Below are 23,534 nucleotides of genomic sequence, written 5' to 3'. Positions count from 1 at the left end.
CTGCATGTATCTGAATCTTAACTGAAGGGCTCTGTGTGATGAACAGTATTTCATTTAATAATGAGCATGTAGGAAAAGTTCTGAGAACAGTGCCTAGCATCCCTCCAGGCTTGGCTCTCAGTTCTACCATCTTGGTGGCATTTAGAAACACTGCTTGACCCTCTGGGTTCCTTCAGCTATGAAATGCAGCTACTCTACGAGTTTAGCCCGTTGATGCACACTAAGCACTTAGAACAGGACTTAGCAAAGGGTAAGTGCTCAGTGCTAGCCGTTATCACCATCAGCATCCTCAACAATGTCTCAGCATCATCAGAATCGCACTAAGGGAGCCTCCATATTCCAGGAATGGCTGCTTTGTGTAACACCACTGAGAGAAAAAGTATGGGAGATTGACTTCTGCCCAATGGGAGCTCAGTGTAGGAAAGGACAATGAATATGCAAATCATCCATTACCACCAAAGAGAAGCAAGAGGGCATCCCCCCAGGAGCCCTTCTACAAGAACTCAGAAATTACAAGCAGGTTAAGAGCCTTTCAGAACTTCATTAGTTTAGACCCACTAATCTGGTACATTAGTAGCTTAGGTATAAACCAGCCATTGTGGCAACGCCCCAGTTAGACTTTGATATAGGTGGGACGTAAGTTGGAATCTGAGTGTATATGTGAAACGATTATGCAAATGTGGTACATGGAAAATTGTGCCATCCAATTAGCACTTTAATTGAACTTTAGAAAGAAAGTGAGTTTCTCATTCTCCTGATGAACACTCAGGTAAGAACGATACACTCCACGGAGGAAGCACTTTTTAACAATGGGAACCAGTCATTGCTTTCAGGTTTTCCAGTAATAGTTTAAGAAGCACCATGTGAATACTTCTAAGGGGCTAACTCTAAGTTGCACAGATCAGAGCTCTACAAGAAACAGAAGGCTTCTTAACTACTGCCTGTGTTGGACAATGAGTTCTCACTGACCCATTGTGGACCATCCACTGAATTTCATATGGTCCTCCCAGTGTGTCCAGTTTACATTAAGGGGTTATTCATTGCTGATGGATACTTTAGGCCCCGAACTTCAGTTCCACCTCACAGCTTTCAAGCTAAATACGTACAATTTTAAAAAGGTGAATGTTGTTTTGGACAAAATTAGTATAGAGTAGACAATCTTGAGACCTCATATCTGTTTGAAAGATGCTTACTGTCCCAGGTTTTCTAACGTCTGCAACCCTGAGATAACGTGTCTGTGATGCCACTAACGTGAGGACAACAAGGGCACCAACTATGGAAATGTCTGTGGTAGTAACACCAGCCTCTGCAGAGCGGTGGCCCTGTGCTCACATCCCTCACCCCCCTGAGATTCAATTAAAAGCTGCTTGAGAGTACAGACTCTATCTAACATGATCTTTATGTCAACCATCTAGCCTGGCATTAGCTTGGTGTATGAGAGGAACATAATAAACAATGAAAGAATGAATAAATTTGTCTTTTTCACAAATTTTTGGTGACTTCTTTTTTCTCTTTCTTAATTCAGATCTTTCTAAATATACAGTAAGAGAAGTGCAATTGTGAAAAAAAATTAAGGAGAAATACACACACATGAATACCTATATACACATATGCACATACACATTATACTTAATCTGATGTCATGCTCAAAATGATCTATAATTTAAGAACATTTCACAACAAAGTAACTCTACCGAATGTACAGGTTAGCTGCTGAGATGAGAAAGAAGGCTTCCGTTCTTTCTGTTTTCAATACTCTGCTGTATTCCCCAATCCTGAATGTGAGTCTCTGCTGTAAAAGTGCTCAGCCAGCAGTGTCCACCCCAGGATGTTGGGAAGAAGGACCCCCTTCAGGGTCCTCACAGGCAGCCTCCTCCAAGGATCCACTTACCTAAATTAGCATAGTAGTAAGGGAAATCTCCCAAGTAAGAGGAATACTGTGGTAGGACGAACAATCCTCCAGGATGTTTGTTCCATATTAAACTGTTTCGTGATATGTGCTTGAATATTCTGTCCTGAATAATCTAGAAAACAAACCAGCATGTGGTGAGGGTGAGTCTGGGTGATATCTGGTAAAGGTCTTGCTCAATCCAAGTTTGGAGATGATAATGGTTAAAAAGACACAACGCACTCTACCTGTTCCCCCTCCAATTTTCTATTGGTAAAAAATGTGTTCAGGATAAAGCATTGAGGAGCTCTGGAGGACCATACCAGGAAGAGATGAACTGTGACTGACAATGTTTCTCAAGTTCCATTTTAATCATAAAATTCTACTTTCTTAAAATTTTATTTTTATAATAATGGTCCTTACTAGTTTCAAAGTACAGTGTATAGAAGAATTCACATATTCCTGGTGGTGGGACATCAATATATGGATCCAGATGTTACCAGCAAGATCTGTTCTGGGTGCACAGCAACATCAGTATGGACCATGTGGAGGCGGATGTGAAGACAAAAGAAGGCAGGTACATTCTCCACTCAGCTCTATTCCTTTAATTTGGGCCGGAGTTTTAAATTGTCTGTCATCAACATTCAGTGCCTTTTCAAAGTCAGTTGCATGACTTTTCAATATTGGCCAGCTCAAGTTTTTGTGTATTTCGACTTCAAAAAGTTGTGAGTTAACAATTTAACAATTGCTCAAAACATCCTACGGAATAGGACAAGAACCATGGCATGTGAAGACTAATAATTGTCAAGCTAGTTCATTAGCTTCCTTGGACTTTGGGACCTTGCAGATCATTAAATTCTACATTTAGAGACAAACCGTCTCCCAACCTGAATCATTTGTCAGTTGAATGTGATTAGTCTACTTTAGGGCGTTCTCTCTGACTTTCAAACTCTTGTAATAAAACTATCGACTCATTAAGATATGATGTGGCAAATAATTAACATGATACAGAATATCATGTTTCCAGCACAAAATGTTTTTTAAAAAATCCTAGGGGCTTAGTTGAGGGATATGTGTTAACATTTATAAGGCCCTGAGTTTGACTCCCAATAATCAATCAATCAATCAACCAATCAATCCTTACATAACTTTTAGGGGTCTGAGGACCTAAATCACCATCTTGCCGGTCTCTATTTAAGAAAACGTGAAGTTAAGTATGGAATTCCAAGATTTGCTAAGTTATTAATGCCTCCATCCATCTCATTCCATGACAGAGAATGGGAGGGTAATCAAGTGAGCTCTACATATCTTTCAAACCTTCTCACTGAAAGGAAGCAGGGAAGAAATTGAGAAGAATATGCAATCTCAACGCACCAATATCTGCGTTTTATCTTTCACTCGGATCAAAATTGCTCATTTTATATGGTTGGGTAACTTCCTGAGTTGATGGAGATTTTAGGAATCCAGCTATAATGCTGATATTTACTGTCTATGGTACAAAGGCATGGCCTGCCACGCTGTCATCCAGACAGCTATTGTGAGCACAGTGGCAGAGCTGGAAAGAGTTTTCACACGGCAAGCAATTCTCTGTATAACATTTATTCCATTTTTTTCAACTCTTATACTTTCCAAATCCAGGCTATTAATTTCCTCTTATGGTGTTCCATTTAGAGCTCCTTTTGTTTTCTTTCTAAATTTATGTGCCTTTCAGCATGTGGTCACAGAAATGATCTTGGCTATCAAGACACAGAATAAATTGGCAATAGACAGCATTAGAAATCCAAGCTACAAACAAATGACACAAAACCCAGAGATGTTACAAGTAGGTCGTCATTTGCTCGGGTCTCGGAAAGGCATGCTTCCTACAGTAGTAGACTATCTTTTTGATTTAAAGTCACAGCACTGTTTTCTTTGAAAATTTCCAAATGTGACCATCAGTTACGAAACACTCTTGAAATACACATTTCACACTATATTCAAATGGATCTTGACAAAAAGATACCAGCATGAATGTGAATGCATAGCAAATGTTGAACTTGACTTTGACCAAGTGATGTGCCAAGATTCATCCTCTCCTTGGTACTGAAATGATAAAGCATCACTAATACTTATGGCAATCTCTCAGAATGTAAGGTAATCTGACTAAATTCTTATATTTATGATTTGATTTTGACTTTGAAAAGAAAATTCTGCTGGGCCTCTATGAGTTCAAGGCCAGTGTGGTCTACAGAGCTAGTTCCAGGACAGCCAGGACTATAGAGAGAGACCTGTCTTGAAAAAAAAATCATGTTTATGTTCATTTTCTAGATACAGGCAATGTAGTGTTTTTTTTTTTAACATATTTCCTCATGGTACTCATGGCTTATTTCTCTGAACTGACCAAAAATAGAGTAATTTTTCTATGCAAAGAAATGAAAATACCTCTAAATGAAATGCTTCCAACTTCTGTATTGATTCTTTAGGACTTTGTTTTGGGTATGAGCACCATTAACGCTGTTTGAATGAGTGGCCAAATGTACTTCTAAAAAGCTTATATGTATATATCAACTTGCATTGTCAAAAGTTTGGAAGAATTTGGATCTCATTCCACCAAGTAGAAATGTTATTTGTCAACCTCCTAACGTCTTAGTTCTCCCTGTCACTTCACTGGACAGCTCTCAGGATTCCTGCAAGGCACTTAGTGTTTATACTTTAATGCTGTGGAAGAAGACATCACTGTTAGAGGCTGGACATTCCTTTGCTATTTATCAGTGCGCGACACACACACACACACACACACACACTTTCTGCTAAGGTCCTCAATAAAGATAATACTTGCCAAGTGAATTTAAAGGGTAGAATGACAGGCTCTTTACTATTCTATGCCACTTTTTTTTTTCCCTTCAAAATAACAGGTAGTGGGCTGAAGGCTCCAGCTATTCTATTTGCTCTTTGCTTCTTCTTTGTTCAAATGCTGCTGCTGCCTAGGGCTGGAGAGATGGCTCAGTGGTTAAGAGCACTAACTGGCCTTCCAGAGGTCCTGAGTTCAAATCCCAGTAACCACATGGTGGCTCACAACCACCCATAATGAAATCTGGTGCCCTCTTCTGGCCTACAAGGACACATGTAGGCAGAACACTGTATACATAATAAATAAGTAAATTAAAAAAAAAAGAATTAAATATTAAAAGAAAAATGCTGCTGCCTAACACACAAAGTGCCATCACATGCCATGTGCTCCATGGCTGAAGCCATCTTTGATTGACGTTAGTTCACTGGTTTTACAGTAAAATGATGAGCATGACAGCACTGTAGTTCCAACGCAGGGGGATAACCGAGGAACAAGCGAGGGAAGCGTCCCCTCTGAAACAGCGCTTCATAAGCAGCATCAGGCTGTTGTGTCAGATGTCATTACAATCCCAATCCCATGCACACCCTTGCTTTGCTTGTCATGATTCCGCGTTCCTGTGGTCCCATCCACGAAGGAACGCTATCTCTGCAGCAGCTTGCCATTTCTCCCGTTGCCATTTTTCAATCTGTATACAGAACGGAAACACCCGGCTCCAAAGAGCTTGGTCTCACAATGCAGTGCTCAGGCTTGAAAGCTAACAGAATCCCAAGTATGACAGAGGGGACCTGTGAAATGCACGGCCTGTTCAGTCCTGGCTTTGGGGAGAGGGTGAGGAGTCCCATCTTCAATTGTGTCTACGCACAACCTACAGCTACAGGGCTGGTGTGGTGGTTTGGACATGAAAGGTCCACCATAGGCTTGTGTATTTGAATCCCTGGGCCCACATGGGGATGCCGTTTCAGAAGGATGGAGAACCTTTGAGAAGTAAAGCATTGCCAGACAAAGAAAGTAAGGGTGGGTCCTGAGGTCTGATAACCAAGTCCCACTTCCCATCCACTTTCTACTTCCTACCTACAGATAAAAACAGGACCAGTTTTCTCATACTCCTGCTCCCATGTTGCCCTTGCCATAATGGACGAGAGCCTACCTGAAACTGTGAGCCCGAATCATCCTGGCCTCCCTAAGCTCCTGTCAGGTCTTTGTTCATAGCAATGAGCAAAGTTACTCCTGGGAATTCTCCAAAGACTGGTAATTCCATTCTCAGGGCCCAAACTACAGTCGGTAAGGAAGAAGTGCCACAGAGTCTAAGTGTGGACAAACTAAGCAAATGAGCCTCGAGTCTATGCCGCCTAGAGTTCACTTGAATTCTCATCCTTATCAGGGCCAAGACTACTCAAGAGGTTTACTGTGTCTGAGTGCTAGGCCAGACACATGCTCTGACTTGCGACCCTTGAGTTCACCTCATGAGGACATATGCTTTGCCGCTTTGTGTATAAGGATGGCATTTCCTTTACCTCCTCTGCTTTTCTGTTAGTGCTGACTCCTAGGATAATGCAAGCTCTGAATTAAGCTAGGAAAACAAGTGTTATCTCCCTTGCAATTTGGCTGAGAGGTCAGATTGTTACAATCCAATCTTAGAATGATATAGAGAGATTTGACAGCTGCTATAAATTTGAATGAAATATATGGTTTTAGTGTTTTAAAAAAAAAAAACAAAAAATAAAACACAGCCGTGTTGCTAAAGAATTGTGTGGCTTAGATCCAAGGGGAAGAAAGCCTTTCCAGGCTCAAAGATGAAATCAGCTCAATGTAAAATTCTATTGTGATGAATGTAACACATCCAAGCTGTTATTGCAGGAGAATGGAGCTCTGTTAACTTAATAGACAAGAAACTGGATCCACACAGTAACTCACCACAAAAGAAGTATAATTAATGAGATAGGATCTTTCGCCTGGCAAATTAGCAATGTTGCATGTGTGTTATATTTTAATTATAATCCTGAAGGCACAAGAACACAGCAAAGGAGGGTCTCTCCAAGACAGCTTGCGAGAGTCTAGGTTGGAAGCAACCATTTACCACACTGGCTCCGCTGTCATAGGCAATGAGAGGTATCATTTAACACAGTTTTCTTTCTTATATAGACTGCGTTATTCTGAAATATCAAGAGAACATATTAGTCACCCAAATAAGATTCTTTGTGGCAAATTAACAAAGACAAAAGAGAAAAATAAATTCAGTTTCAAATAATCCCCTGCTTAGAGAGGGGACAGCTAGGGAATGAAAGGGTGACTCAGTGGTCAGGAGGGCTTACAGAGGACCCAGGTTCAGTTCCCAGAACCCACGGAACAGCTCACAGTCATCTGAACGCAGTTCCAGGGGATGTGACACCCTGTACTGGCCTCTGAAAGCACTGAGTGCATGTGCTCCACGTATACACATACAGGTAAAACATTCCTACACACAAAAAGTAAAACACATAAGTCTTTAAAGGACGACACAGCTAGTGTTTTCTATTTCCTCTTAGGACTGTTTTTCCCTAAATGTGAATGAGTTTGTATTATTTTGACCAAAATGAAGGATGGCCCACACTATTTGAATTACTTCCCAATCTGTTTTTAAAAAACAGCATGAACATTTTCTTATACCAATAAATATATGTCCTTACTACAGTTGGTGTCCATATAAGATTTCTCAGTGCAGACGCATCACAATTGGTCAACCTGTTTCCAACTACCTGACTGAGCATGAGCAATGCTGTAACTAAAATAAACACTACTGTCTATGCCGCTTACAGCTTTCTTCATTAGGTCATTATCTGTTTAGGAAAATTGCAACAGGGAGAAGCACAGGGTGAAAACTATGCTTTATTCTAAAGGTTTTTGCCTCTCTAGAAGGGCTCCAACTGGGTAGCCATTCTCCATTCTAACGTGAGAGTCTTTCTCCTAAAAACTCATTAAGTCAAACCACTGTGTGTGGAGATTTCTATACACGTCTGCCCTCATGTATGTATATGTATTTATATGATGTTTATGTACATATGTACATATACACACATTACTGAAAAATGGGGAGTTTTTCTATAATGAGTCCTCTTCTGACCCACCAGCCAGCTCCCAAATAATGACATGGAGACTTATTATTATGAAAGCTCAGCCTATAGCTTAGGCTTGTTCCTAATTAGCTCTTCTAATTTAAATCAACCCATTTCTATTAATCTACATTTTGCCATGTGGTTTTTTTTTACCTTTCTTTTATTCTGTATGTCCGACTCTCTCCACGTCTCACTAGCATTTCTCACACACCTCGATTAATGCCTCCTACTTCCTCTCTCTGCCCGGAAGTCCAACCTATACCTTTGCTTAGCTATTGGTTCTTTTGCTCTTTATTAAACTAATCACAGCAATATATCTTCACACAGTGTACAAATACCCCCACAACATTTTTCCTTTAATAATATTGAAAGTTCTTCATTTCATTTCACACTGTAATCCAGAATGTTTGTGAAAGGATGTACTTCATCAGGTTTTGGAAAAAAAATGTACCTAAATCATTCTAATCTGAAAATACAAGTATTTCTGTTTTTTTTTGATAAGGTCTCACTCTATTCCAGGCTAGTTGGGAACTTTGGTATTTTTCTCATTTATTTGTCAGAGTTTACATGTCAAAGTGATTAACATTTTCTTAGCCTCACATTAACTGTGAACCTTTGCCCTGAGTTTTGCATTTTCTTTATGGTGTCTCCTTCTATATAGAAGTTTTAATGATTTTTATACTCACATTTAATAGTGTTTTATGCCCAGGATCATGCTCAGAATAGCTTCTTTCACTTAAAATTAAGCAGCTATACTCAACTCTATTATATCTCATCCATTTTATTATCTTTTTTTCTTCGCATGCCTACGTGAGTGGGGAGTGCTGACCTGTGTGGAGGCCTGTGTACAGGTCAGAGGTTTACAGGTCAGGTTGTCTTCCTTGGTCTCTCTCCACCTTAGTTTCTGAGACAAGGTCTCTCACTAAAGCTTGCAGCTTTGGCTAGACTGGCTGGACATCAAGCCCCTGGGATCTGCCTGCCATTGCCCCCACCAGCATTGGGGTCATAGGCCCATGTCACTCGAGCTGGCTTTTTTTTTTTTTTTTTTTTTTTTTTGGTTTTTCGAGACAGGGTTTCTCTGTGTAGCTTTGCGCCTTTCCTGGACTCACTTGGTAGCCCAGGCTGGCCTCGAACTCACAGAGATCCGCCTGGCTCTGCCTCCCGAGTGCTGGGATTAAAGGCGTGCGCCACCACCGCCTGGCTTCGAGCTGGCTTTTATAGCCAACACTTTTATATTATCTATGCACTATTATATTAACAAATTTAACTTATTCAGAATCAAATAACATAACTCATATCTTCTCTCATTTGAAAAGTTGGATCAAAGCTGTCTTAATTATGATGGCTTTATAATGTGTGCTAATTAAACCATGCAAATAAATGATCTCTACTGCTTTTCAATAATGCTAGGCTGTGTTAAGGCATTTATTCTTCACACTAAAGCTCAGAGTAATTTTTGTCATCTTCTTTTAAGACTTTGATGTGCAGATCGAGGAAAATTGCTATCTTGACAATCGAGTCCCCCATTTACTCAACTTTTTTTTCATATCCCCCAATTTCTTCTGTCATTTTCATCAAATAAAAATAAAAAAAATATTTTTTCAAGTTTATAAACACATAGTAATTTAGCAAAATATATTATGACCTTAGTAATGCCTGAACTCTTTGGTTCAGTAATCTCATTTCATGGATACTATCCTAAAAGAATAGGCAGGGATGAGGCCCCAAATGCATGCAGAAAACTGGCTAAGGCACTGCATACATTCCTAGTCATCTACACAGACAGCAGTAATTACAGACAGTATTCACAGCGACCTGCACCAGATGGGGAGATAAGCAGAGGCTTACCACAGGATGGTATTAGGATGAAGACAGATTAAAAACACAGTCTGAGTGTACAGAAGGACAGCAGCAAGAGAGGATAAAAAGGCTAGTATATACCCTAAGATGTACCAAGTAGCACAACAGAACACTCTGGAAAGAGTAACTAAAAGCATGAGAAAACAACTCACAAGAAAGAAAAAAGGAGAAAACGGCTACTCTTTCAATACAGATCATGATTAAAAGCCAGCTGACTAAAGAGTAAAACGGTTTGATGTAAAACAATAACCATGAATGCACTAAAAATATTTCTGTGTATGTATATATACATAAGAAATTAAAAGACTCAAACAAACAAACAAAAAAAAAACCAAAAAAACAAAATACAGACAAAAATGCTCTTTCTAAATGCAGCCAGCAGAGAAGCCACTGCTCTTTCAAATGCAGACCCTGAGACTGTGGAACACAAAGAGAACAGAATGAACATGACAAGCTAAGGGGGAATGTTTAGGAGGAAAGTCAAAGGGTTAATATTTTAAATATTATAAACTTCTAAAATATAGAAGAGTCAACTACATTGTGGCAATTTCTCTGGTTTATCTATGGGCTTCCTGAGCAAGAGACAGATGAAATTCAGTTAGTTTAGCTAACACTCTAAGGAGTAGGAGGTTAGAAAATGATTTATTATTTTTAAAGAAAAAAAAAAAACAAACAACCCTCTAGTCTGACCAAAAAACAAAAGCAAACAGGAATTCAAAATAATCAGAACAGGCTTCCTGTTTGCCTAGCTTCAGGATGTGCACCAGGCATGTGCATGGCGACATCCTGGTGATGGGTTGCCTAGGGCTGGAATCTAGAGGTGAGGTGAGGCCAGCATGGAAAAATCCCCACTGTGCTTTGACCAGCACTGACTCCAGTCCCCACCACAGCAAGAACACTATCATGGGGACCAAACAGGTGACTTCAGTTTCCAACGCATTACTTGGATGGCTTGTGTTCACTCAAGATTATATTCGCTTTCAGAGTGATCATTAACTGCCAAAGGAAATCCTCCCCAAGTGTGTAATAAATTGCCCCGCCCCATTCTGTCAGCACCTGGGTCACCTCAGGGGACTGTCTGATCACTCCCCTTCCCACAGGCCTAGGACTCATGAGTGTGCAACTTTCTGTCCTCTCTTAGCTCTTTGCGAGGCTCCGTGTAGCCTTGGGCCATTGCTATCTGCTCTGCTTCCTGTGGTTTTAATCATTTCCATGATTTTCTATTTTTCTCCTGCTTTAAAGAAGGTGATTTAAGGGAATGAGAATATGGCTCAGTGGCAGAGTACTTTCTCAACAAGAACAGGCTCTATGTTCAATTCCTAATCTCGCACGCACGCAGCACGCACGCATGCATGCATGCAGAGTAAAGCAGCTTTAGGATAACTATCCACTTACCAGTCCGAGTTTCTATTTTTATAAAGGTTAACACTTCCTACACCAGCTGGATACAGTAATAGCAATGGTTTTCTCCTTACTGTAACCTTACAACATGGGATGCTGATTGGTTAGGTTGTATGTGTCTACGGAATCCATTTTTCTGTCTCTTCAAATGCTAGGTACTACGGTGGTGGCCAAACTGTTCGTATTTTTAGAATGGTAGAGGATACTTCCCTTACTTGGTCATTATCTTTTTTTGCTAAACGTACACCAGAAATATGCCTTTAAAGGATGCCATTGAGCTTGAGTGACAGGAAGACTGTCATTACCCACATAGCTCTAAAATTATGTCAGACAAAGCCAATCCCTTTGCCCAGAGCACAATTTCTCTCCATGTCCCTTCTGCTCCGAGAATCTGTCAGGAATGAAGGCATTTGCTTGGGAATGGCCAAGCAGACGGGGGGAGGGAAGGGGCAGTCACCAACATGTTCAAGGGCAGAAAATTCGGTCTTGTCCCATTTGACCAACTGCACAACCCAATAGCCAAAGAGAGGTTGAGGAAAAAGGATTATTACTCCAGATCCCAAGCCACGTGGTCTCACTTACCTCTAGTGTAGTTAATACAATCTTCTCAACTGAAGAAAAATAAGCCTCCCACAAGAACTGTGTCTGCTGTCTAAGTGCTAGGATTTTATCCTGATGAATAGACCTGATTGTAGAAGGAATCTGGAACAGAAGGGGAACACACAGTAATTATAACTGTACAAGAGAGATGTGCTCCATCAAAACAACTGAGTGGGTTACACTTTAATTCTTCAGAGCCTCCATTTTCCAGCAAAAGGCTTATTAAAAATCACCAACCACTAGGTAGAAATGCCCCGCCCCCCCAAGAAACAGGAGAACAAACAAGGGGTCTAGAGAAGCAGCCTGAAAGGCATTCAAAGGCGTGGACATTATGCACTGGCTTAGTCCATAGTAGCCGGTCAGTTGCAAAGGGGACTCCCAGAGTCACAAGTTCTGCCTCCTCCTCAAGTCCAGAAAATCTTTGGCCCTGAAACAGACAGTCAAATTTTTCTAAGAAGCAGATATAGGCCTGGGGGAAAGAAAAGAAAAAATTTTCTAAGAAGTGTCGCTCCAGGAACTGTAAAGTATCTATAAATGTGTATTTCTAGAGCTGGTTCATGAGCCTCCCCATTCAATACAAACAGATTTAGCCATGTCTACACAGCCATCCTCTAGCCTCTTTTTGAACTTTTATACAGCCGAGAGTGCTCTCCTCTTGGCTCCAGCTCTTACCCCAATCTCACCAGATCTCCCAGACACAGTGTGTGTTTCTTCACAGGGTGTTCAATACTAAGTTAGGTAATTCTGAAGGAAGGCCTTTCTTGCTGTTCATATTGCTACATATGTTGTGGCTAAGAGAATAGTCCTTATGCTAGCTATTCAAGAAGTAAGAGCCTAATTGAACATGGCCACCTGACGCTATCATCAGGATATTGTTATTTTTAATAGCAGCATGGCTTGATATTACAGTACAGGTGTTAATGGAACCAGTGTGGCATTCTGGTTCTACCACTTACTAGATATGCTTCCTTGGATGAGTTAGTTGCTCACTTCAATTATTCATTTATAATATGATGTGGTGGTTAGAATAAAGATTATGTATGACGATGGTTTATTATTACTATTACTCTTGTTGGCACAGGGGAGTTGCTGTTTCAAGCTGGACCAACTGATACTATGCAAAGCTGGGCCAGTTGTTTACTGTCTGCCTGTTAATCTGCCCTGATAGTTCCTTTACTTTTTCCCCTGGTAGTTCTAAGATGCACTCCTTGGATTTCCGGTTAAGTTTCCTAGGCTTGCTCCCCCATTTCAACTACAGTTCAAGGTCTATTCCATTTATGTAATCTGTACTCTTAGGAGATTCTTTGTGACTATCAGCTGCCCTGTTGTGCTCACCTTTCTGCATGCTTGCCTCCCTACTGTATGATGAATCAGGCAGATATGGGAACCTGGGCTAGATGAGGAATGCTCCGCCAACCACATTAATAGGAATGTTACCCCAAGTATAGGACTATACTGTATCTGAGTTTGCCTTAGAGAAGGAGATGATAGTACACTGTTAAGACTCAAGACTGCCCCTAGAAGAAGCAATGAAAGTTCCCCACAGTAAGACGGAAGGAAAAGCTGACTTGCTCTGTCAATAGACCAAACTAGGTTCTAAATCTATGCTTTGAAGGGACCATAATACTGCAAGAAATATGATGGCAGCAGGTAAAGTTGAAACACTGGCAGGCTCAAGGTCAAGTGGAAATAAAATATCCTTAGAGGAGATAAACCATTCATGACATAGATCCTTTATAAGTCAAGAAAATTTATTTTTATTTACTCACTGAGAAAATGACCTAGATTGCCAAGGGAGAAATTGGAAAAAACTTATCCTCAATTTTCATAAGCATGCCCTTTTAAATGTCAATGGCATTTTCCAAGTCATACAGGTTGGCATGGCTGTTTTTGTCATGGCCATGAGAACTAATCCATTAGGAAAATGCCAAAAGCTATCACTGCTACATTTCCTCCAGAAACGTCCAGTCCAGGGTGCTTCTGCGGGGAGCAAGGACGTGTCACAGACTCAGCCGCCACTAGCACGGCCCCTTCTCTTCCATGGCTGCTTCATGTCTTCAGTACCTGTAGAGCTGTGTGTTCCACCACCTCTTGTGTGGGACTGAAGTGTCTCCCAGCGCTCTGCCAAGTGCTCTGGAGGACAATTCCAAGTGATTGGCAGGATGGGGTTCCAAGTTCTAATGGCATTTGGCTATCCGTTATTAATCTGCTTGTCCTCAGAGACAGGTATGGGAAAGTGATAAATTAATTCCAATTTGGACGGAATGGTCTGGAAGTTGTAGAGCTCAATGAAGTCCTAATAAAAGGTTATGTATGGTAACAAAACTAATAGGGTCTACGAAAACAGATAGAGGAAAGCCACGGCATGCTTCTCAGTGACAGGATGACAAGGACATATGCAAACAAAAACACCAGAGCTGTTCTAAAACAGGAAATGAAAAATTGTAACATAACAAAACCCATTTCCCAGAGCACACATTTGGGCTCTGTGCCAACTCTTTAAAACCATTGTTAACATCAGCACAGCCACTGTTCAATATGGAGGCAGCTGTGTAAAAACAGACTGCAGATGAGGAGGAAAAATACTAGAAAATGTGGGCACAGGGGTGTGAAAAATACAATCTTTAGAGTCAAGTAAAAAGTGACTTCAAAAAGTAAATATCCATCAACTTTGGTGAGGAGATAGACACTGGACAACCACACTTAAGTGTCGTGCGAAGCTTTCCACCCCTCAAGACAAGCTCCAACTTGTTCACAGCAAGGGTGCCTTGGTACATGAATGGAGAACACGACTGATGTGTGTCATATCCAAATACATGCTTTAAAATGAGCATGTATTATTAAAACAGCATAAAAGGAAGGACAAAGGCAGTGTTGGAAAATACCACATACCCCACTTTGAGTGAGTGACTCAGACATCTACTATCCCTACATGGTGAGGGCCTTTTCTCACTCTGTCTTGGAGGATGTCCCTATTGAATTATACCAGGAATAGTTACTACAAATATTAGCTTTTCATAAGATGCCCAAACCCCTTTTTCAGTGAGCACCTATGAAATTATGTTTTGTTTAGAACAGAATGGCCTAACTCCAGTGAACAGGTTCATCATTTTCAGAGTATACATTCCTCCAGGTTTGTGCTGAGGTTCCAAAAGCGCCAAGATCACAGACCTGAGAACCACATGAAAGGAATGTTCTAGAGCTGTCATGGCCTAGGCTTGAATGGGCCCACAGTGCTCTCCATTAGAGGATGCATTATCTGTGACTTTCAGAAGATGACTGTATTCTCTCACCAGTCCATTAGCAGACCAGCCAGGAGCACAGAAGAAAAATCAAAAGCACAGTTAGAAACTCTATTTTATGGCTATCAATTAGTTTTGTTTTTAAAGCAGGAACATTAGAGATAATATTTCTACAAAAACGTGTGGAGGTTTGAAGATAAAGTGTCTAATGCCATGAAAGACAAACATTAACTGAGCTACGAGAGTGTGCAGAAGCTTACTGGGAACCTCAAACAGGACTGCAGGGGGCTTGGAAATCCTCACAGAATCTTGTTGCCCTTGCATTTCTCTGTACAGGTTGAGTTCCCTTCCCTGGAGCAACTGTACCTTTTATGAGGGACCCTTCTTTTAAATATTCACCCGAGTGCCAGCCCTCCTGGAGGAACTCAGGGCGGGGCACTGCAGTAGTGGTAACCCTGGACATTGTAACCAACTGTAGACCTTGTGTGTGTCCTGGAGTTAACCAGAAATGGATACAGGAATGGAGGCACGGGATCTGAGCGGGTGCCAAGTCTAACACTGTTGGTGCTGAAGCTGAAGGGACTCCTCCGCCTCTCCTCACTCAGCGAAGCTCATGCATTTTATCAGCAACAGCTACTTCCCAGAATATATTCTGTGGACCTGGACAGATTTTTGTGTTGGAAAGTGAACAATATCATATTAAACGACTTCATATTCACCATGACACAGGCAATTTTCTCCTGATAAAATTTCTTTTTATGGAGCTGACCTTTTGGATTCATCTTCTTTGAAAGTTTGGATGGGGGCAGCAATAATCGGCCGCTCTGCCGAAGGCCACAGCCCCTTCTTTACCTGTAATAACAATCTCTCATCGCCGATGATGGCAGCTTGGTTCCAATTAATCACTTCGGAGAATGGCAACTCCCATCCATTGCTGAGCATTACAGGGACACAGGCAGCCTGAGCGAAGGAAGGATTTCGTGAGTGTGAGGACAGCGACAGCACGAACCGTTCCAATCAGGAAAAGAATCAGTACAAATTCAATTACTGGCATTGCTTATGTGACATGGGTCCTGGGCTGCTCAGGCCAGAAAGGAAGTAAGTGGTTCGGAATTACCAAATCACACGGGATTGTAAGCATCCAGACCAGACTTGAAGGTTTTCAAATCTTGCCTTAGCATGATAATATACCTCTTCTATTCTAGCACATAAGGTTTGGCTGACCTTACCTCCATGGAGATGACTGGCCTTGCTGCAGGAGCTTTATTGATGGAATCTGAGCATAAAACCAGCCTTGAATATAACAGTTTTTGTCAATGTAAGTGCTACACATTCACTTCCGCCATGGTTCACCCCAGTGTCATCTAACTCAAAACTCTGTTCCCTCCAGCGTGGAGCATTGCAAACTACAGCCATACCAGACTCTAGTCTGCACTGAGACCGAAGAGCCAGGGCACATCAATAAGCTAAAGACAAAATGGAGCTTCCAAGGAAGTCTTTATCCAAACCAGAGAGCCATTTGCTTCCTGAAACACCTATGAAGCTGCAAGAATGCTAGCATGCTTCTCAAAGCACACAAAGCACCGTAGAATGCCCTGCCGTGGAAGGGCGCTCTTCAGCCTGAGGATCCGGCAGGACTCACAGTTAGCATGGCAGGGTGAAGACGCTATGCAACCCTCAGATACACAGATTCAGACAAAATGCAAATTACTGGGAGGACAGGAAGGAAGGATGAGAGAAGTAGTGAGCATCTGTCGCCCTGCCATCCAAGAAGGCTGGCTGCAGCAGCAGCAGAAGGCATTTCTGCAGGAGGACTGAACGACAGAGAGACTCCCTCCCACACAGACTTCTGAGATTCCTCCTGAGAGCTTTGGAACATCAGGGCAAGGAGGTCCCATTACTCTCAAGAGTTTAAAAGAATTCATTGAGGACCAAGATGAGGACCTAACCCACAATTTCATTTTGGGGGGGGGGGGGAAATAACAATACCCCACTGTCAGTGCTCCTGAGATTGGCTTGCAGGAAAAGAGGGGAGTCTCCTCCCCTAACTGAGGAGCTGATTGGCAATCAGATCTGTCCATCTACCCTCTGTCTGCAAATGTGTCCCTGATGAATCCAGTTCCCGGGTGGTGAGACCATTTGATTGTCTCATGTGGGAATGCAGGGAGTCAATCTTCTTCCCAAGTCTGATTCTTCAAACTGGTTCAGATTTTCTTGGGAATTTTTTTTTAAGGTCCTCAGCAAAAGCCATAGCTCCTTTTTGACTACTCTAGGAGAGTGAGAAAGCTGAAACCAGCTTGGCTTCACTCCTCAACCCAATGCTGGGAAGTTTCATGGTCTCTTACCTGCAAAGCCTCCAGGAATCTGAAGGACCCAAGCCTGCGACCACGAGGAACCAGACAGAAAGTGGCATTGTGCAGCATTTCCCGATAATCATATCTGAAACAACAAGAGGCGTGGTCAGCAAGTGGAAATCCAAGAGGGAAACTGGATGGCTGAGGGTCATGGGATGCATCCATTTTTCCTGCATATCTGACCCTAGGGAAGGGCTACTCTCACTTTTCCATTTGGGGATGGAGAGCTTGTTGCATGGAAAGTACAAATAGGATAATCGTATTGTATAAAGCAAACAGGATCTCTTTTGCAAACAGTTTACAAAAGGACAGGTCTAATGGTCCTCATAACGACTTGTCTTGCCTAGCCTCTGTCCCCCAAGATGAGATGGGGAGGGGCAAGGTCTCATTATGTAGCCCTGGCTGGCCTAGAACTTGCTCTGCAGAGCAGGATGGCCTCAAACTTACAGAGATTCACCCACTTCTGCCTCTGGGATTAAAGGTGTGCACCATGCAGCTCCCCGCTCCCCTGTGAACCGGTTTGTTCCCATAGGCAGGAGAAGCATCCCTGATGCATCTGCTTCTCCCTTAATGCCATGCTACTCAGCAACACTAAATGTTCTTGTTCTCTATTCCCCACACCATGCTATTAAAAGATACTTTGGAAACCTCCATCCTAAGCGCAAGCCAACATTTGTTTTCTCTTCAAACTGGAGTTTCTACATTTAACCAAGAACATTCGGTGACTCCTGACAAATAGTGCTATGGTGTAAGAATGGTTGCTTTGACTTTTGACAGAAAGAAGGGGCGTGGGGGAGGGGGTAGAAGAAAGCTAATATGCAGAGTGAGAAAGATTGATAACAAAGAAAGAAAAACAGTAGGGAGGCATTGGAAACTAGGATAGAGAATGGATGGCTATTCTTTTTAATCAAATGCCATTTAATAGTATTATACTGTTTTGTTTTTATTTGTTTGCTTGTGTTTTTGGAGGAGGGAGCACTCCAGACAAATTATAATACCATGAGTGTCACCCATCTCTTATTGTTAGTGAAATTTAGAACCACCAAAAAGCATTTAATTGTTTGAGGCTCCCACTTTATAGGTGTTTAACACCAAACATGTTCCTAAACCTGCAGCTTCAACTTCATGAGGACTTTAAGAAAACTTGGGGAGCTAGAGTTGCCTCGTGCCCTGTAAAGGCTCTGAGTCCTCCAGCCAAGATGAAAACGTTCTCATTTTTCAAGCACTTCCAATGCTGAGCAGACAGGTGTGACTCTGACAGTAGCATATGTCACCAGCATTTTCTAACTCTAATAGTCTAATTTAACCATAGCCTGAAGGCGCTGGATTCTTCCCTCTTCTTTTTTTGGGATATTGATATATACATTCATATTTTTAAAGTCCACATCTATTTTTATATTCTCATATAAACTAGGCATATGGGAGTAAGCCAATTTTCAATTATAAACCCGTCATTAAGAAGAGACATCATGCAAAGGACCATTTGCTTAAACAAGCATGTACAACTAATTTGCACAAGAAAAGGTCACTGTGAATAGATTAAGATTATCTCCATTGAGAGCAAAATAAAAAGCCCTTGCTGCATTAATTAAGCTGCAAAATAGACTTCAAAGTGGAAAGGATTTTTAAGAAGGATCAAATTTAGCTAAATAAAAATATTAAATTTTGATGGTAATGACGTCTCTCTTTCCACCAAACACAGAAAAATAATTGACAAGTATCTTCAAATTCAAATGTTGATAATGTCTGAATTCTACCTAATAGGTAGAGAAGGGGGAAAGAATATACAGACTCAAATTTATGTGTGAAACTTAAACCAATTTTTTTTTTAATATAGAAAGGTCGAATACACTTCAGACTACTGCAAGGTTTAACAGATACCCAGAATAGAAACCCCCGAGGGACCAGCACACAGTCCTACATCCTCATCATTAAACTGCTAAAAATGTAAAATCTTATTAGTGTCCCGGATTGTAACAAGTTTCAAAGTTTCCGCTTGCAAAATTTACTTTAGAGAAGGTGTGGAAGGAAAAGAAGGGCAGAAAACTCCTGGGGAAAAGTCAAGTGACAGTTACAGTGACTTTTAAGTGGCTGCACGGAAGCATTAGTTGCTGATGTAGCAAAGGAAGCCACATGACTGAAGCTGGAAGCCATTCATATATTGAGATGTGCAAAACACCCTTGAGCCAGTTAGCACCTGCTATGAGACCATGAACTTAGCACGGGAGCTTTCGGGGTCTCAGTTTTGTCATCGGAATTAGGAGGTGTGGCCTTGTTGGAGGATGTGTGTCACAGGGGGTGGGCTTTGAGGTTTCAAAAGTCTCACACCAGGCCCAGTCCTCTCCCTTCCCCATGCCCGATGGCTCCAATGCTTTGCTTGCCTTCTGCTGTGTTCATCAGCAGGACGGTGATGGGCTCACCCTATGAAACTGTAGGCAAGCCCCCAGTTAAATGCTTACTTTTATAAGTTGCCTTGGTTATGGTGTCTCTCCATGGCAACAGAAAAGTAACTGAGATGAATCTTTTCCATTCCAACTTTTAAGCATGCTCAGCCCTTTTGGATTTTATGGTTAATGAGTTCATGAAATACTGAGGAGCTTCAGTTGAAGAGATAACAATACCCTTTAACTGGTGTAAACCAGCTACTGGTTTCAATTGGGGTGCTTCCTATTTCGGTATCCTTTCCTCCATCTCCTGTGATACTCTTTTACTTAACTCAACCATTCATTTACTTGTCTGTCCTTCTAAGAAACACGTCCACCATATTGTCGCTTTCAGACAGACACTATTCAGAAGTGGTTTATCTACCCAAGAATGATCTAACAACAGATAAGATGTAAAATCTCCTAAAGGCATTCATGTTGCCAAAGAAAACTATAGCCATCACTCCAGCATGACACATAGGAACCCTCTGGAATCCGCCCCCTCCCCGCTACCCCAAACAAACATTTTACTAGTAAAACTTAAAAAAAAAAAAAAGTTTGATTTAGCTTTCTTGAAATAGTGCCAAAGGCATAAACAAAAGAGAGAAATATCTGCCCAGCCTTAGATAACCGGCATCTATTCCATGACCTGCTCCATTATACCTGTTTCCACCTCTGCCTACGAGAACTGAGAACTAAACCCGAGGAGACACACCCACACCCAACTCCTGCCAGGAAGGGAAAAGACAACCCATCGAAGCAGAGTAAACATTTTCAAATCATACATCCTATAAGGAACTTTTGTCTAGAATATGTAAAGAACCCTTCTGACTCAACCAAAAGAGAATCCAACGTAAACATGGGCTAAGAATTTGAACTGATATTTCCCCCAAAGAAAATGGATAAGGTGCCAAGAAGAGCACAGGAGGATACCAAACATCATTAGTCATTGGAGAAGTGGAAATCAAAACACAACGAGGCACCACTTGCTACCTGCTAGGTATTATTGAAGAAGACCGATGAGAACAAGCACTGATGAGGTGTGGGAAACAGGAACTCTTCCATGGCACTGGTAAGAAAGTGAAATGGTGAGGCTGCTTTGGGGACAATTTGGCAGTTCCTTCTCAAACTAAAAATGGACTTTCATATAACCCAGCACTTGTACTTGGGCATTTATCCCAGAGAAATGAAGGCTTACTTTTACATGGAAAAACCGACCACAAATGTGGACAGCAGTTTTAACTGTAATAGCCCTACAGTGGAAAGCGCAGAGATGCCCTTCAAAGCATGAAAGAGACAACAGACTGTGGTATAGACATAGCCTAGCACATTTCTCGAAAAATGAATCAAATAAAATGAAATGGGACAAACGAATCACATATACAAGAACCCCAAGGACGTTAATGCTGATCCCAAAGCCATTCTCTAAAAGGTACACTCATTGCTCCGTTTTCATAACACTTGGGACAGCACGTAGTTACAGGGCTGGAGAACTGGGTAGTGTTATCGTTAGTTAGAGGTGGGGGAGACAGGCAGGTAGGCTTGAGAGGCCAAGTGGGGGGACACTCTTCTAAGGCAGACCAGTTCTCCTGCTTAAGTCGGGAAATGCACAGCATGCTATCATCGCACATACCATAAAGACAAACACACTAACCTAAATGAGTTGAGAAGGAGATGCGATAACTGCTCTCTAAGAATTTCCACCTTTAATTGATACACCAGTTTGCCAACAGGCATTCCAGTCCCCACTTCAGAGGAAATGACGTGGTAACAAAGGAATGTGCGATTAAAAGGACATGACCTTGGATTTAACCTGGAAGCCAGTACCACTCAATAGCTATGATAATTTTCTTCCTAAAGTTGTCCTAAACAATATACGGGATATACCCCATTTAAGATGAGCTACGGAATAACGCACATTTGAAGTTTTTTGTCACCACACAGAATGCATTGTTTCTAGTAGTGAGTCAGTGTCACTGGCAAGAAGAGGGGCAGAGTGGTGCCTACCATGCCACCAACTGTTCTTCTAGTCACTGGTATCACCTGCCTTATCTGGGAACTGCAGAGATCTCAAGATCACCCAGGCCCACTCAATCAAGAACTCTGGGAAAAGAGCCCTGGATTCTACGTGAATTTGTTGGAATGCACAGTACATTTTGAGCAGCACAGGCCCGGTAGTTAAGAACTTAGTAATCAAGAGCTCACGGGTCAACTGCCAAACCTGGGTTCACATTCCAAGCTTGCTATATGCAAACAGGGTGATCTTAGGAAATGGTAATTTGGTTAGGCTCAGTTTCCTTGTTCATCCAAAGGGGATGACACTTCTAACCATGCTGACCAAACGATACATTTTAACTAAGGCACAGCACCTTATAAACAGTTCTGGAAATGATACCTATAATCACCACAGCTGAAGGGAGACGGTAGATAATAGGAAACACAGGCAGTTGTAAACGAGGAAATCTAGGTTGAAGAATTTGGAGTTTGGATCTCCTGTGTGACCCCCATGCAAATCTCTTAGCTTCTGCGAGTCTCAAAGCTGTGAAGCGCAAATGAAATTATGTACATGCAGTCTAATCAGGAAAGCAGTATGCAATTGCAAGTTATTATGGCAAATTATATCAGAAGGGATGGAATAAACATTTTTTTAAAAACTACCAACAATAAAAAAAAATAAAAATAAAAACAGATTTGCAGAGACAGCCAAGAGACAAATGTGAAGCAGATCCTTAAAGAAAAAAAGAACAAGAAACCAGAAGCAGTACGTCTCAACACAGCAGCAGCGTGTAGTTTAAAGGCATTTTTCTCATCAGAAGCTGTACAAGGAAGGATGCTACTGCTGCAGCTTGCAGTGTGCCTGGGGTTTCCACAGATCCACTGTCACAAGCGCATTAACCAAACGATCCGGCTATTTTGCTAGCCACAGAGGACAGGGAAGAAGCCAGCCATGGGTCTCTAACCTCCAGACTCACATAGTTCCAGTCTGCCCGAGGTGGTAGCTGGTTTCCACTGTTTATTTATGAACTGGGCGAACATCTCCAGCTGGTCTGCTCCCGCCAGCCCCCATCCTTATATGTAATTACTCTTCTTCTGTTTACACCCAGGTTTGACTCACATCTCTTATGAAAAGAATCAGAAGCAAAATGCTTGGGATGGTTGAAGTTCCACAGAGGGCCCCAGGGATGAGGAAAATGAAATGCAGATCCATGCAGCAACATGTGTGTGTGTGTGTGTGTGTGTGTGTGTGTGTGTGTGTGTGTGTGTGTGTGTTCTCTTCCATCTACTCAGCAAAAGTCAGGAGGATGCCTCTCACAGGTTAGGCACCACTTAAGAAGCTCCTGGTCCAGTGAAGAGACCGAAATTATCAGATAATTATAAGTCACTGGGGGTGGGGAGATGTTCAGATGGAGGCATGGGCTGGTTTATGAAGAGAAGACAAGGCATGGCCACAGGTGGCGTTAGTGAGGAAAGGGAGCACAGAGATCATGCCGATTTCTAGAACTTCTAGCTAAGTACTGATGGGGGAGCAAGAACTAGCAGGTACAGGGAGGGGATGGGCATTTTGAGGCTAGAGGTAGTCCACCAGGAAGATGGAGTCCAAGGTGAGGGAGAACATACAATTTGGAGTAGGTCAGAAAGGGTTAAAGAGGCTGCTAGCTCAGGACGGGCCTGATAGGATGCCCTTGCTTGCTCCCTCCTGGAACTCAGACATTATTCCATGAGGGTGAGACTGAGTCACTGAGGAGCTCAAGAATGACATGATCCCCAAAGTACCCCGAGGACCACACCGCTTAGTCTCACAGGCAGAGCTGAAAAAACTGTAAATGGAGGGTCAGTGCTGGGA

The 23,534-nt window shown here is 41.9% G+C and overlaps 1 protein-coding gene across 1 annotated transcript in view; it reads right to left on the bottom strand.

Moving 5' to 3' along the window:
* Nucleotides 1–23,534, bottom strand: part of Ext1 (exostosin glycosyltransferase 1) — a 286,667-nt gene that overhangs the window by 22,037 nt on the left and 241,096 nt on the right. The window contains exons 2-5 of the mRNA XM_006982394.4: nucleotides 17,259–17,352; nucleotides 15,766–15,873; nucleotides 11,654–11,773; nucleotides 1,892–2,024 (exon numbers count right to left, since the gene is read on the bottom strand). Of these exons, the coding sequence (XP_006982456.1) occupies nucleotides 1,892–2,024; nucleotides 11,654–11,773; nucleotides 15,766–15,873; nucleotides 17,259–17,352 (455 nt within the window). The remainder of the gene's footprint in view (nucleotides 1–1,891; nucleotides 2,025–11,653; nucleotides 11,774–15,765; nucleotides 15,874–17,258; nucleotides 17,353–23,534) is intronic.

Source organism: Peromyscus maniculatus, chromosome 20, assembly GCF_049852395.1.
Source record: "Peromyscus maniculatus bairdii isolate BWxNUB_F1_BW_parent chromosome 20, HU_Pman_BW_mat_3.1, whole genome shotgun sequence".
Lineage (NCBI taxonomy): Eukaryota > Metazoa > Chordata > Mammalia > Rodentia > Cricetidae > Peromyscus > Peromyscus maniculatus.
This window is presented reverse-complemented; position numbering and strand designations above follow the sequence as displayed.